The sequence below is a fragment of the Pteropus medius genome, unplaced genomic scaffold (genome assembly GCF_902729225.1).
Source record: "Pteropus medius unplaced genomic scaffold, Ma_sr-lr_union100, whole genome shotgun sequence".
In the NCBI taxonomy this organism is placed as follows: Eukaryota; Metazoa; Chordata; class Mammalia; order Chiroptera; family Pteropodidae; genus Pteropus; species Pteropus medius.
In genome coordinates, this window is record NW_024344378.1 from 19,416,356 (window position 1) to 19,432,613 (window position 16,258).

General features: G+C 39.1%; 1 protein-coding gene and 1 pseudogene across 3 annotated transcripts in view; both read left to right on the top strand.

Moving 5' to 3' along the window:
* Nucleotides 1-16,258, top strand: part of ARMH3 (armadillo like helical domain containing 3) — a 148,194-nt gene that overhangs the window by 114,196 nt on the left and 17,740 nt on the right. For all 3 annotated transcript variants that reach the window (XM_039871410.1, XM_039871407.1, XM_039871409.1), the window contains exon 24: nucleotides 5,750-5,828. In XM_039871410.1, the coding sequence (XP_039727344.1) occupies nucleotides 5,750-5,828 (79 nt within the window). The remainder of the gene's footprint in view (nucleotides 1-5,749; nucleotides 5,829-16,258) is intronic.
* On the top strand, nucleotides 6,518-6,636 carry LOC120609821 (uncharacterized; annotated as a pseudogene).

Below are 16,258 nucleotides of genomic sequence, written 5' to 3' on the forward strand. Positions count from 1 at the left end.
AAGGAAAAAGGGAAAAAAAGTGGTCATGAGTGTTGAAGATAAGAGAACACTTCTTTGTCCCCCATCAGTATACCTCCAATGTTTTATTCCAAGGAGTTCTTTGTCCAGTAGCCAAATGTTGACATCATTTGCCAAATGCAGACCTTTTAATTTAAAGATATCATGCATATTACCAGGAGTTGAACTTTTCTTACTTCCAGACAGGATTGGCTCTCCCTGCACATGAGTCTTGCAGTAACAGTCTCGCCTACATCTCTGCTACCTTTTGTGGTACTGCACCACAGTAGCTTCTCCAGAAGCTCTTTAAACTCAATTTGCTATAATTTACAAAATAGTCAGTGGCCCATTGAACTCCTTTTCCTTCTGCCACAGTATTGCTAGCATATGCAAGCTCTAGGAAAGTTATCAAGCTCTGGGATCTGTGAATTCTATGGGGATTTGGTTGCTGGGGAAAGCAGCTTTCTCAAGAACTGCTGGAGTCAAGGAGGCCTTAATCATTTTTTAAAAACAACTTTATTCATATGTTATAATTCACCCATTTAACATGTACAACTCATTGTTTTTTAATATATTCACGAGGTTGTACAACCATCATCACAATCTAATTTTAGAATATTTTATCCTCCCTAAAAAGTACTCCATACTCATTAGCAGTCAATCTCTATTCCTCCTCTAACACTCCCCTTAGCCCCAAGCAACCACTAATCCACTTTCTCTATATATAATAATTTGCCTATTCTGGACCTTTCCTATAAATGGAGTCATATAACATGTAGCCTTCTGTGTCTGGCCTCTTTAATTTAACATAATATTTTCAAGGTTCTTCCATGTAGTAGCATTTATAAGTACTTCATTCCTTTTCTGGCTGAATAATATTAGGTTATAGCTATACCACATTTTATTTATCCATTCTTCAGTTTATCAATTCTTCAATTACCCATTCGTGGACATTTGGGTCGTTTCTTTTTGGCTATTATAAATAATGCTGCTATGAGCATTTGTATACAAGTTTTTGTATAGACGTAATGTTTTCATTCTTTTGAGTATATAACTAGTAGTAGAATTTCTGGGTAATTCTTCATGTATTAACATTTGAGGAATTGCCAAACCACTTTTCAAAGTAGCCGTACTGTTATACAATCCCACTAGCAATGTATGAGAGTTCTAATCTCTCCCTGTCCTTGTCAACACTTGTTACTATCTTTTAGATTATTGTCATCCTAGTGGGTGTGAAGTGGTATCTCATTGGGGTTCCTTATCAGATATATGATTTGCAAATATTGTCTCCTATTCTGTGTTTTTTTTTCAGTTTTCCAATGGTACCATTTGCAACGCAAAAATTTTTTAACTTGACCTGCTTTTTCTTTTGTCATTTGTGCTTTTGGTGTCCTGAGAAATCATTGCTTAACCCAAAGTTGTAAAGATTTACTCTTATGGGTTCTTCTATGAATTGTATAGTTTTTAGATCTTACACTTAGATCTGTGATCCATTTTGAGTTAATTTTTGTGTATGATGTGAGGTAGAGGTTCAATTTCATTCTTTTGCATGTAGATACCCAGTTGTCCCAGGACCATTTCTTGAAAAGACTATTCTCATTTAATTGTCTTTCCACCTTTGTCAAAGGGAAGCCTTAATCTTTTCATAATGACTATGTTTATTCATTCATTGCCCACTCACATTTTCTCTTCTTTCTACTCCTCTTCCTTTGAAGTCCCCTTTTTTTAGCATGAAAGTTTTTGACTGGCAGAAACTAGGTTTTGTTTAAATACCTGAAAGGCTGAGATTAGATGAAAACCAGTCTTAAAATGCAAATAAAAAGGAAAATGGATATCCCTTTATCATGTATGGTGCTGGCTACACTGCTATCCTTTCAGACATTACCTCTGTTCACTCTGTGTGTGTGTGTGTGTGTGTGTGTGTGTGTGTGTGTGTGTGTGTGTGTGTGTGTCCTCTATGGCACAGACCACTCAAAAAACCCTGCAAGGTCTTTCTTTACTAAAATCTGTGTTTCTCACTTAGTAAAGGCTAAAGGGCCAGTTCCACTCTACCTGAAAAGCTGGTAACCCACGTGGCTACATTTGTGGCATTTGTGATTGGAACTATATAGCATAGGAACCTCAGAATGATCACCTAGAAGAGAAGGTACAAAAGGGTACCTACCCATAAGGTAAAGGGTAGAAAAATAGGAAATCACCTGCAGAATGAGAAGCTGACTTTATTTGATCTACTACTTGGCTAAATAAAGACTGACTCAGGCTTGTCTGCTTCCCAAAGGCCAGGTTCCCTGTGGGGAGGAAGACATCCATGTAGAACATCTCAGCTGCCATAACAAAATACCCTAGCCTAGGCAGTTTAAAAAACAAAATTATTTTCTCACAATGGTGGAGGCTAGAAGTCTCAGATCAAGATTCAGCAGGGTCAGTTTCTGGTGAGGACTCTCTTCCTGACTTACAGACAGCTATTTCTAGCTGTGTCCTTGCATGGTGCAGAGAAAGATCAAGTGAGCTCTCTGTTGTCTCTTTTTATAAGGACACGAATCCTACTGGATCAGTGCCCCACCCTTATGACCTCATTTGACCATAATTCAATAAAGGCCCTCTCTCCAGTTATAGTCATATTAGAGATTAGAGCTTCAACATATGCAAATTTGGGGGGGATATTCAGTTCATAACAATCCAATATGAACCTAGTGGAGTTGTCTTGATATAGCCTGCACTAGCCTCCTAGTGATGCAAGACTCCCCTTCCCTGGTCTCTTCAGTTACCTTCTTTTCTGAGCTTCATTTTCTGTCAGGCTAGTCAGGGGCAAGGAACTTGTATCCTGCTTGCAGTATTCACCTTCTCCGAATTTGCCCTTTCTGTAGGGTGGGAGTTTGGATAGAGTGGGTAGGGGAGGGAATTAAACTCACATTCTGTTCATTCATCTTCTGATAGAAAAAATTGCCATTTCTTCCTTCCTGGAACACTCAAATTTTAGACTTCAGCACTGGACAGTTGCTACCTGTCATGTTTTGATCAGTAAAAATGAGAGCTAGTTAGAATGTCTCAGGAGACCCCTCCCTCCCACCAAATGTTCAGAAGAGATGACAGTAAATCCTTTTGGAGGAGGTGATACTAGTGGGAAGAGAAGCCTAAAGAAAAAAGAGAGAGACTCCTCCCTTGTCCATAAACCTGGTACCTCATCTTTCTCCCTCTGAGAGAACTATTCAGGCTTCAGTCCTAGTCTGGGGCCACAGCCAAATGGGGGCAGTGTGGAGTCACAACCCAGTTGAGCCCTTACCATCCAAACTTCCCGGGAAAGACAAGTATTTCAGTCTCTGCAAAGGCATGTGTAAGTCAGTGTGGGCTGACTTAGACTGCTGTTGGTGTTTTGTCATCTCTTTGCTATCTCAGAACATATTTCCATTTCAACAGTATGATGCCCTGAGAGCTTTAATAGGAAGCTCCCAACCCTCTCTCAAATTCCTTGCTAAAGAGCCTGGAGGAACAACAGCCAGTGTCACACTATTTTTCTTACCTCTTAGGCCTAGTGCCTTGTACCTGGCATCTCCAGTAGATCAGAGTAGTACTCAGATTTTACAGGTAAAAGTCTCAAAGAAACAGTAAGAAAAGTAAAGCAGAGACATATACTCTATGCCCTTTGTGGGTACTGAGTTAGAGATTACTTACTGGTTTTAGACTGTTCCACCTCTGTCAGGCTTCTAAATAGTCTCTCCACTTGCCAGGTGGGAGATCTTCATCACCTGCTGAGATCCGAAGCTCTGGGATGAGAATGTCACAAGGCAGGTTGGATGATGATTTTTTCTTCATTCCAACTGTAAATTCTTACAGTGACAAATCAGTCATACCCTCAGCCAAACAATATCATATATGCTCTGCAGCATAAAGCACAGGGTTCCTGACCCATTTCTGTCCTATTTAATTTATTCATTCATTGAATATTTATTGAGCACCAGCTGTGTGCCAGGCATTGTGCTAGATGTTTGACGGTGCTTTGTTATATAAATGTTGCAAGAATCCTCTAAGATTTAGTCACTCTTTCAACAAACATTTATTTTACACCTGCAATCTACTATTCCTAGGTACTGTGCTAAGTGCTAAGATGGGTATTATTATTCCCACTTTTTATCTTCTGGTGAGACATGTATATAGCTTCCCCAAAATCATTCAGAATAACAGGTGGTCAAAGTAGGATTCCAAACCATGTTTTTTGTGACGTTTTTGGCTTATAGTTTTATTACCTGTATTAGGTTAAATGGTTCTGTGATTTACTATCAATTAGACATATTAAAAGAAGACATTGATTTCTGTTATGCTGTCATACACGTTTTAATAAACTTTTTATTTTGGAAGAATGTTAGAATTACAGATATACCCCTCCATGTAGTTTTCCCCATCTTATATTACCATGGTACATTTATTAACACTAAGAAACTGGCATTTATACATTACTGTTAACTAAACTCCATATTTTATTTGGATTTCATCAGTTTATCCATTATTATCCTCTTTCTGTTCCAGGATGTAATTCAGGGTATCACACTGCACTTATTTGTCATGTCTTCCAGATGTCCTCTGGTCTGTGTCAATTTCTTCATGACCTGACAGTCTTAAGGAGTACTGGTCAGGTATTCTGTAGTGTAGACTGTTCCCCAGTCTGTGTTTGTCTGATGTTTTTCTCATTACTAGACTGAGGTTATAGGTTTTTGGAAGTATCCAAGAGAGGCGAAGTGCCCTTCTCATCAGATCACACCAGGGGTTACTTGACAGCCACATGACATCACTGGCAATGTTCACCTTCATCACTTGGTTAAGGTAGTGTTCGCCAGGATTATTTACTGTATAGTCACTATTTTCCCTTTCTCTACTCTATTCTTTGGAAATAAATCACTAAGTCTAGCCTACCCTTAGTGAGAATGGGAACCAAACACCAGCTCCTAAAGAGAGTATCTACACGTATTATTTGAAATTGTTCTGTTAGAAAGATTTGTCTCTTCTCATTTATTTAATAATTTTTATGTCAATATGGACTCGTGGTAAACTCTGATCTAAAACCTATGTTTTTTTCTGCTACACCAGACAAGAAATAACAAGGACTTATACCAAACATTGGTTTCAGGGAAATTTATTTCAGATTTCAGAGATTTTTAAGAAGTAGATTTGATAAGACTTGGTGACCTTGAATGTGAGGGAGTGATGGAGAGGGAATATTTGAAAATGACACTTAAATTTTGGTTTGAATAACTAGAAATAAAATTTTGGTTTGAAATATTTAATAACAAGAATGAAGATTGATTTTAGGCTTTGATAAAGCTCAGCGTCTTCCGAGACTGTGTTTAGACTACATGTCGGTCCAGCTTTACTAAGTGCCCTGTTCTCCCAAGTCAGCAGAGAAAACTACTTTTCCTTGTGGCTGAAATGCCAGGGCCCCCTAGTGGAGAACCCTCTGGGTCCTGTTTATTGTCTGAAGGGTGCTTGGTTTTGTTTTTTTGTTGGGTTATGTGTTTTTTTTTCTAGTTTATTTACAGAACAGAGATGCTTAATTTTCTAATAAATGATTAAACCCTTCCCCTTTCAGAGTTATCAGTTCACTTCCATGTGACCTCATGCTCATTAAGAGGACACTTACCCTGTGACAATCACCCCCATGCTTTTGTACTCCAAACCAGAGAGTATGTGATACTTGTTTTTAACTCGCTTATTTTCTTTTTCTGGCTGGTGCTGTATTAATGTTGATTCTTTGTTTCAGAGCCATCATCAACCACTTTAACCCCAAAATTGAATCCTACGCTGCTGTGAATCACATATCCCAATTGTCGGAGGAGCAGGTAAGCCACTACTCTCCCCAGAGTGACCCTAGTTGGTGGCTAGGATCTAGTAGTTGCCCTCTCTGATGGCAGAGGGATTCTGTGATTGAGCTTCTAGCAAGAACGGCAAGAGCCAGGATGCTACGAGGAATTAGTAAGGGATTTGTTGATAGTACTTTAAATAGTAATGGTTTCTTGTTTTTGTGCCATACGAGAGGTTCATTTAATTATATAGAAGATATGTAGGTGAAAATTTAGTGAATTCTTATTTTAGAGTGGGCGATAAGGCATTTCTTTTTTTAATTTTAGGCAGAGAGTCATTTTGATTTTTGAAAATAAGAAATGAGAACTTAGAAATGGATGAAACTGCCAATTAGAAAATCCTTGAGTTCGGCTGAATTTGATGCTGTTTGGCTCGTTAAAACTTGAGCCCTCATTGGGGCAGATTTTCTTAGTAATTGAGTTCTATTTGCCTTGAACAATTATTCCTGAGCAGGTTTTCCTGTGGTATGGACTGAGTTGGAGATGCAGATAGCATTGTGTATTGGTTTTCGTTGAGTCTGGCCTGATTTCCCCTTCTCCCAAAGTGCCTGCACTTGGCTCTGCATTATTTAAAAGTAGAGATGGGACTTTAGCGCATGGCATGGGGCTTGAACTTGATGTTACAGAATGAAACTCTTGAGTCCCGTTTTTAAAAGCATAGACTAAGAGTCTACGGCCATGCCACCCTGAACAAGCCCAATCCTGTCTGATCTTGGAAGCTAAGCAGGGTCAGGCCTGGTTAGTACTTGGATGGGAGACCACCTAGGAAGACCAGGTGCTATAGGCAGGCGTAAACAAAAATAAATAAAAAAATAAAAGCACAGAATAAGACATTATATTCACAGTATCCCTTCCTTCCCACCCTACAAGTCAGAGGGCCAGGATATTCATGAGGTGAGTCCAGATATAGCCTCCAAGCCATATGCCAATGCATCAGTGTAAGCCTTCTCTGAGCCTTTTGCTGGCAGAGCCAGCCAGCCAGCTATGGTGTGACTATGTGTTCCTGTGTTCCTAAAAGCTATTCAGCTCACCCAGTGAGGCACCAAGCTAGCCTTTTTCCTAACAGATAAGCTTCTTAGTATTCCCACAGTGGCTTTTTCCTCAGCCAGATGGATAGGACTCTATTAGTCTATCAGTTGTTCCCTTTGACGTATTTGTTCTCTTTTGTGAGACCAGCTGTGGGAATCCATCCTCTTATTTTAACTGTTTTTGTAAATGGTTTCATTTTTTTTCTATTCTGCCTATGGAGCAGTCCTGAGTCCTGTTCTTTGATACCACTGCTCTCTGAGATGCACAGGGATACTACCTTTTTTTTGATGGACCAATTCAGATCAGTTTTACTATATCGTTTTTATACAAAAGAATTTAACATCTTGAGTTTTGTTCAGTGAGAGTAAAGGTGACTTTCCTGCCGCAGTGAGCTCTGGTTAGCTAAAAGCTTAAAAAAAAAAAAAAAAAGGAAGACACATTTTCTCTGTCAGCCACGTGCAGTATTCATCCCCCAGCAGCTTGGGAAGGTCAGGCTGAAATCTTTCTACAGCAGTAGCAGCCACAGACCAATAATAAAAATCCATTCTGGTACATGAGGCAATCTGGAAAAGGATGATTAGCAAGCACATGTCCTCACCCTCCTCCAACTTCTTTCAAAGTTAAATGAAGTGATGAAAGTGCCTCTCAAAAAGAGTCCACAAACCAGAGAAGAGGCGATTTCTATGCAGAGGGAGAGTAGATAGCCCTTTGTGAGAATGGGGAGGGCATAGCAGCTCTCAAGGATTTATTTACTTAGTTAATGAATAATTACATGCCTGCTGTATTTAAGGTGTGATACTTGGTGGTGGGGAATAATCTTAGTGTAGTTCTTGCTCTCATGGAGCTTTTGTACACTCATTACCTCTCTTAACAATCCTTTCACTTGTGGGAAGGGGGAAGGGTGATGCTATTCTGGGACCCTTTTCAAAACTGCCCTCAAAATAGTTCTTGCTTTTTTCCCCTAACTGACTTTGAAAGGTGCTAAATGACAGCATTAGGGTACACTTGGTTTTATTCTCACCTCTATCAGATTAGAAGCATTTAACTGCCTTGTTAATCTCCAACTGTTGGAGCACTTCTCTGCCTTCACTCATGAACATTAATGTGAATATCACTTAATGTTAAGTGTATTTACAGCTTCCCAAAGAGCCGGCTTTGAGATGCAGTGGGGCCTTATAGTTGTTAGCAGCAAACTAAGTTAGAAACAAATCAGGAACTTAATTTCCAAGTAGATTCTAAAGTACTCCTAAAATAAAACCTAAAGACCATGGATAGGCATTAACTGGAATTTATAGCACCTAGTAAGATAGCAGACAAGAGAAGGCTCTTTGTTAGATCTGTCTGCTCAGCTTGCCATTGTTTTCTGGCAAGAGATTTGTGAGTTTTTGAGCTCTCACAACCCCCAGATATATTCCAGCCTCGTTTAAGGCATTTCAAGGTGATACTTGTAAATCCATTATTGCTTATTAAATAAAACACATTCTCTCACACTGGAGTTTGTGGTTTTTTTCAGTTGTCCAGAAGACAGATGACATTTTTCTGTTACTTCTTATTGGCTTCATAGAGAACAAAGCTTTTTAATCAGTCAGTTCTTTCAGCATAACTGAATAGTTGTGCATTTATTAGTGTAATAAACTGCATAAATTTTTATATTGTATGCACAGGTATCATATTTGTCTGGGGTTGATTGCAAAGCTTGTTCATTTGACTCCCTTTTGTGTGTGTGTGTGATAAAAATACATAAAATTTACCAATTTAACCATTTAAAATGTACAGTTCAGTGGATTAATACATTCACATTTTGTTTAAACATTACCACTATCCATCTCCACAACTTTTTTATCATTCCATACTGAAATCTTATACCCATTAAACAAGAACTCCCCATTTCCCCCTCCCCCAGGCCCTGGTAATCACTGTTCTACTTTCTCTCTCTATGTATTTGAATATTCTAGGTGCCTCATATAAGTGGAATCATATAATATTTGTCCTTTTGGATATGGTTTATTTTACTAAGCATAATGTCTTCAAAGTTCATCCATGATATAGCATATATCAGAATTGCATTCCTTTTCAAGACTGAATAATATTCCATTGTATGCATATAGCACATTTTGTTTATTCACTCATTCATCAGTGGACATTTAGGTTGTTTCCACCTTTTGGCTATTGTGAAGAATGTTGCTATGAACATTGGTGTACAAATAGCTGTTTGAGTCCCTGCTTTCAGTTCTATGTGTATGTACCCAGAAGCGGAATTGCTGGATCAAATGGTACTTCTATGTTTTAAGTTTTTGAGAAATCATCATACTGTTTTTTACAGTGCTGTACCATTTTACATTTCAGTTTCTCCACGTGATTGCCAACACTTGTTTTCTGTTTTGTTTTTGTTTTTGTTTTTATGTTATAACCATCCTAATGGGTGTGAAGTAGCATCTCAGTGGTTTTGATTTGCATTTCCCTAATCATTATTAATGTTGACTATCTTTTTATGTGATTATTGATCATTTGTCTATCTTCTTTGGAGAAATATCTATTGAAGCCCTTTGCCCATTTTTAATTGGGTTGTTTGTTTTTTTTTGGTTGCTGTTGAGTTTTAGGAGTTCTTTATTTATTCTGGATATTAATTCCTCGTCAAATAATGTAATTGCAAATACCTTCTCTCATTCTGTGGGTTGCCATTTTACTGTGTTGACAGTGTCCCTTGGTGCACAAGTTTTTAATTTTGATAAAGTCCTACTTGTGTACTTATTCTTTTGTTTCTGTACTTTTGGTGTCATATCTAAGAAATCATTGACAAATCCAATGTCATGAAGCTTTTCCTGCATGTTTTCTTCTAAGAGTTTTACAGTCTTAGTTCTTACATTTAGGTCTTTGATCATTTTTAATTAATTTTTGGGTATGATGTTTGGGCAGCGCATTTGACCTCTCTTTTTATCTCACATATCTTTATGAATAAAGATCATGGAAAAGGTACATCTCGTTTTTCCAAAAACTGTGAAACTACTCCATTTATCCCCTGCTGAGTTTGTTTGTCTCTAGTACATCTTGTAAAATTGCCCTTCAGGCCCCTTGCCCACCCTCAGCTGAGATTTATTTCCTTTCTCTCCCCAGTATGGCTTGGTGGTAAGCATCTGTCCCTAACTAATAGAATCATTTGATATGCTCCCTCTACCCCCTAGGATAGCTGCATCAAACAACCTATGTTTCATAAATAAATTCCAAGGACCCTTTTGTAATTGGAATTTAAGAGAAACTCTTGACTCCAGGCTGTCTTGGGTTTAGATACTTTGAGGACATCCCATCCTGATGAAGTAATCTGTTCTTTAGAGAAGTATGTTGAAATAGAAGAGCTCTTCAGGGAGGTCTCCTCCCTGTCTTGTCCTACCTTAAACTCTTATATACTCCCTCTCCTTTATTCCTGCTTTTCAAATTAGAATGGGTCCATGCTCAAGAGGTCTGTCATGAAATCTCTTGGAATAATACTTAGCTCACAGGTTCTTAACCTAAGGTCCAAAGATAGGCTTTAGAGAATTATTGCACACTCTGAAATTGTGTGTAAAACTATATATATGTCCTTTTTTTCCCCTTAAAGAGGGTCTATCTTTCTTAAAATTCTCAACCAGTCTTTGACACTCCTACACCCATTTTTTTGTAAGAGTTATTGACTTAGCTTCCTTGAATAATACCTCATACTTTCCTTGCCCCCAGAGCCCTTAGACCTTTGAAAATGCCCATTAAAGATCTTCAACTCCTTTTAGGATATTCACTATTTGTTTGGTTTACAAATACTATGACATATTGATTTATTCAGCTCTAATTTCCTTATGGGCAAGAGAGGGCTTCATAGTAGGACTTCAGAGAAGATTCTCTAGAGTTCTGATTATCTAGAGTACCTAGTACTAATTTCGGATTCAAGTCAAAACCTTCTCTGAGCATCTGATTCCTTAAGCTTTCAGTCACATTCATGACCAGTTTTGTGCCTTTGAAATATCCCATTGGAAAGCAAGTAAATGATCGGCCCACTCTTGCTTTCTTCAGCCTTCATTCAGCTATCAGTATTTCAGCATGTATGCCTACTCTGTGCTTTAAATTGTGCTAAAACATTTGAGGGATACAGACATATAAGGGGCCTTTGTTCTTAAAGGATGGAATAAATGCAGGAGATGGCTTAACGTAACTTATCAATAGCCTACCAATCCTAGCAGTATGATCTGTGAGTTCCTGTTAGAGAAAGATTTCTGCAGGTTGTGGTGGTCAGGAGAGGAGAGAAGATTTGAGTAGGGCCTTGAAAGAGGAGGGATAAGGATTGGATTAAAGGAAAGGCATAGATTGTAAAAGGTACTCAAAGTTGGGACCTGAAAAGGACAGAAGGAATGAAGAGTCGTCTCAGAGTTTCTGTAAGTCTTGTCCTCAGGTCACAGAGTACCCAGAGGCTGAATGACTTAAAAATACAATTCAGTCATTTAAATTCTCATAGCTTTCATAATCCTCAATGCACTGACTTTCGTCCTTGTCCTAATTGTACTGCCTTTGATTCAATTCACAAGCATTCATTAAGGGCCTTGTATGAGCCAGCCTCAATGCTAGGCATGTGATGATACCTAATGGACAAATCTATTTTTTTCTTTTTAATTTTGGTAAAAAAAATTTTTTTTGCCATCTTAACCATTTTTAAGTGTACAGTACAGTAGTGTTAATATAAACACATTATTGTGCAGTTTATGTCTGGAACTTTTTCTTCTTGCAAAATGAAACTCTATGCATGAAACAACCCCCACCACTGTACCCTGCCTTCTGGCAACCACCATTCTACTTTCTGTTTCTAAGAGTGGGCAAATCTGTCTTCAAGCTGGTGTTCCTTTCAACCAAGTGGCCCAGGAGCTTTCTAAAAATTTCTCTACATACAAACTTAGGAATTTTCTGGAAGATCAGAAAGATGGTCTGCTAGCATCCCCATATGTCATAGGGCCATAGGAAAGTGTACCCAGATTCCTAAATTTTCTGCATTAGGAATTTTATGGAGTTTAACTTTTCATTATTTCTTTAAGTCGTCACTCTCACTCGGGCTTTGGATTTTGGACTCAGACGAGGCCTGTATAATGTTGTATGTTATAAGAGGTATCTTCAAAAGTACTATGACAAAGCAGAGTATCATTTACTTGTGGGAGTAGGTTAAAGTAAATTATGGAAACAAAAAAATGCCTTACATCTGAATGAGTGAAGGTTGCATTGGAAGCTAAGTGTTTATTTCTATCTGTTAGTAATATTTCTAAATCTTTTTGATTTCTTCTTGATCCTAAAATAAGAGCCACTACAAATAACTGCTAGGTGTTCAGAAATCCGAATGAAACCTAGCTTTATCTTCCAGAGAGGAGTGAGATACTAATGAGAGGAGAGCCCTAGTCTGGGGGGCAAACATTGTTAGGGACCCACTGTGGCACCCATTACTTGAGAACACCTGAGAGAAAGCCCAGAAAGATCTTGGGGAAATGTGCTAAGAGTTTCAAGGCTTATGAGGAAAATAGAGCCTGATATTTCAGCTTTAGAGTTTTTGGCCCTTGGTGTGCTAGTAAATGTTTAACAGCTGGTAGCCGGGGTGAGTGGTGGGAAGGGGGCTGGTTTGTAGTGTTGGGTGTGAATGCTCCCACCGTGGCTACCAATGTGAAGCTAAGTGGCTTAACAATGCTTGTAAATTGAACACTCAGCTTTCACAGTCCAAGCACCATGAGCCAGCTCCAGCACACTATTAGTGGTTGAGGAAGACTGGGAGAAGAGGGCTATGAAGCTATGAGGCAGGACTTTCTGAGCAAGTGAGTGTGGGTCACTTTCCCATGGGAGCCACCTATATAAAGTTCTCCCCCAGGCAATTGAGGCCTTTGAGCGGCCCACTGTGAGAGCCCCTGTGATATTTTCTCATCTTAGAACAGGCCCTTAACCACCATGCAAGGCAGCCCTGGCAGAGACATATGCTGGAGAGCTGAGATTTCAAACTCCCACAGTAGCCATAACTCAGTTTCCTGTACTTGGCATCGTGTTTTTCTACAACAGCCTGTAGTTTTGCACTGCCTCTCTGTAACCCTGAGTGATGGTTGCTGTGGGAACTCTTAGTAAGTATGAGCATGTGACACAAGCGTTGGCTGTCTGACCCTGCCTTCCTTGTTGCCTTTGTTTAGATTCTGGCATTTCAGTTGACCTGTTTGGCAGGAAAAAAAAAGTTTGATGTGAGTTGTTTGTTCACTGGGTTCACTACTGAAAGAAAGACACAGTCAGAGGCAGAGGGATTTTTATCTTCCTACAAGCTACTTAACCTCAGAAATCAACTTTATGTTATATAGGGCATCTTGAGAAGGTCCACATAAGAGGGTTAGCTGTTACGTGCTGCTAGGGTGGCCATTCTCTTACTTGGACCGGGAGGTAAGCTGCACTACCAGAGATAAGGGAGAAAGTATCTTGGATTTAAAAAGGACACAAATAAATAAAAAGAAAGGAACAACTAGTAGTTATTGAGCTAGGCACTTTTTCATAGGTTACTGATTTAATTCTTTCATTAACTATTTGAGGCAGATACAGTTATCCTCATTTTATAAATAAAGATGCTAAAGAGACTGTTTGTCTAGAGTCATACAGCTGGTAGTGGTAAAGCCATAATGTGAACTTAGATCTGAGACCAAAATCTGAACTTTTTCCATTTCATCAGGCTCAGGCATGTTTGACAACCTGAGTTTGTCAGGTCTTCTGAAGGAAGGGGCCAGCCAGGGATAGGAAGGTGGATGGAGAAGTAGGAAAAGTAAAGATAACAGATTTCATTCCTAGGGGGTGGGGAAAGATCCTGGTTTAGTAAGGGCCCATGCAATTGAGGAAAGAAAGTACTGAACAGGGGCCCGTAGAGTTTGCCTGCCAGTTAGGCAGAAATGCCTTTGTATAGGCTCCTGGTACAGTATGATAACTTTATAAATGAGGGAAAAGTCTATTCAGTCTAAGCATGTCAGGAAGGTCACTATGAGAAATAAAGCTTTTCCACACACCAGAGAAACATGCTGATTAAAAAAAAAAAAGTTTCTCATTTATCTATTTCTTTTAATAAATAATATTAGTTATGCGGGCCAAAATATAAAAGGTAACACACTGAATTTTAATTGTTTTTAAAGTAGTAGTTCCGTTTTGTTTCCCCCAAAAAGCAAAATGAAAACACTCAAAGTTAATGTCCTACAGCCGAGCCAAATGAATGTAGAGGTCACTAGTGAAGAGCCCAGCTTATTATTCATCTCTGCCACTGTCAGCATTTTCTCCAATTAAGTATGCATTTTGAAATGCCCATCACATAATTTTCTGGTCTTAATCGGGCTTCCTTGCCACTGAAACATCATTGGCAGTGCATAGGAAAATTAGTGTTGGAGCCTATAGGAATTTCAGTTGTCAGCTTTTCAGGAGGTTACAGAAGACAACAGCCTTGCTGTTTAACCTTAGAATGATCCTCTATCCCAGTTATTAGATGAGAATGTACAGGTAGGATTTCCTTCTTCAGTTTGATTTTTGCCTCCTTCCTTCCACAAGGATCTTTGGAAACTTTTGTTTTATTTCCACTGAAAACTCTTCCCCAGTAGGTAACTTAAAACTCTGTAAGGTATGCTCAGAAAAACATAGTTTGCTCATGTGATAATATCAGAAGCCAGAAGTGTTGCTATGCAAACTTTTATGTGTTATAAGCTGTGTTAGTTGGAAATATTTTTGCTGAGTACCATAACAGCACTTTGGTCTTTCACAGTGATCCTGCTCAAAGAAAGTTGAAGTCTTAAAAATGACCCAGACAGTTGGAAGGGAAACTGTGGGTAGCCCACAAATGGGATTTCTCTCTATTAGGGAGGGATACTAAGTGAGGCTTGGCAGGGAGGCAGAGAACCCATGTCAAATTACTAGTGAATTAGGAGCAGAGATGATGTTTTCTGTCTCCCTCCCTGAGATGCGACACGTTGCTGAGGAAAGAAACCTCAGGTGGGCAGAACAGAGACATCTGCATCTTGGTTTGAGCTGGGTGGAGTGTTCCACCTGCAGTAAGCTATAGAGAAGAAGGCCTGCTGTGATATTTGTGTATCATGTTTCCCCTGTCCCATTACCTTGGCTGTCTCAGTGTGATTGCATGCCTTGCTTGTGCAGGGTAAAGACCTGGGCATGTGGGATCTGTAATTAGTGCAAAGAAAATCTTCACAAGGGGTGTCGAGAGCTTCAACCAAATAAAGTCAGGGAGGTGGGGCAGCTGCCTAGGGAAATTAAAGAAAGTCACTGTCACTACCCCTTTAACCGACTGATGATGGCCTCTCACTAATCACCCACTGTGAGGTTCATTATCTAGTCCACCTTGCTGAAGGGCAGAGCCAGTCTATCAGATCAATAAATCTCAGGGCAGTAGAGAGCCCTTTAGTAGCAGGCTTAAAAGACATGGATGGACTGGGAGAACTGATCAGCTTAAATTGGTTCTGAAATTGAGCTTGGTCCTTAAATTATGAAATGAAAATAGAAAGGGAAAAAAATTAAGCATATTGTATGCAAGGTGGCTATATAGAGGAAATAGTTACTTTTTAAAAGGTATCATCTTTTTTTAGCCTAAGAGATTTGTGTCTACCTTTTGGATCCTTGTTTCCAAACAGTTATATTGGATAATTATGCCCTGGAGAGATATTCAGGTTATCTCTTTGGATAGAAAGTCACTGTAGGCACCCAGTGGAGGGAGGGATGCTCATTCAATGGGTTGTGTGATTTTATTATCAAGTTGCTATTTGTTCTAGTCCCTGTGCTTTTGGCTTGTTTTCTTTTTTTCAGCCACTTTGAGCTGAAGTGTTCTGAAAAAGAACCAATTTTTGCCTCCCAAGGAAATGCTCAGAACCTGCTTTAGTCTAAGAATTCTCTGCTCTGGGTGTCCTTGGTTAGTGCCATAAGACAAGGAATGGGTGCTCTAAGCTTCAGATTCCCCCAGATTATTTTTCTATGCAAAAGTACAGAAGTATATGTTATGTGCCAAGCCAGGGGCAATAAAAATGCAAAAATTATATCTGCCCTTGAGGACTTCATAGTATAAGAATCAGGATCACTGCTTTCTTGCTTAGACCTTTGCCTAAGTGCTCTCTCATAGACCTCACTCAGTAATGTCTTTGGCATGCTTGCAGTAGTCTCACCTAACCCTTTATAAGCCTAAGGAGGATGGATAAACCTCTCTGTTCTCCTTGTACCCTAGTGAAATACTACCACATTAGAAATCCATTAAAGGTTTGATAATGACCTTTATTTGGAGTGAGTTTCCAAATAAAGAGTAAGAGCCATGATCATCTCATATCTTTTTTTCCTGCCTCAGTTTCATTAAAAAAAAAAAAAAAGTAAAAGCA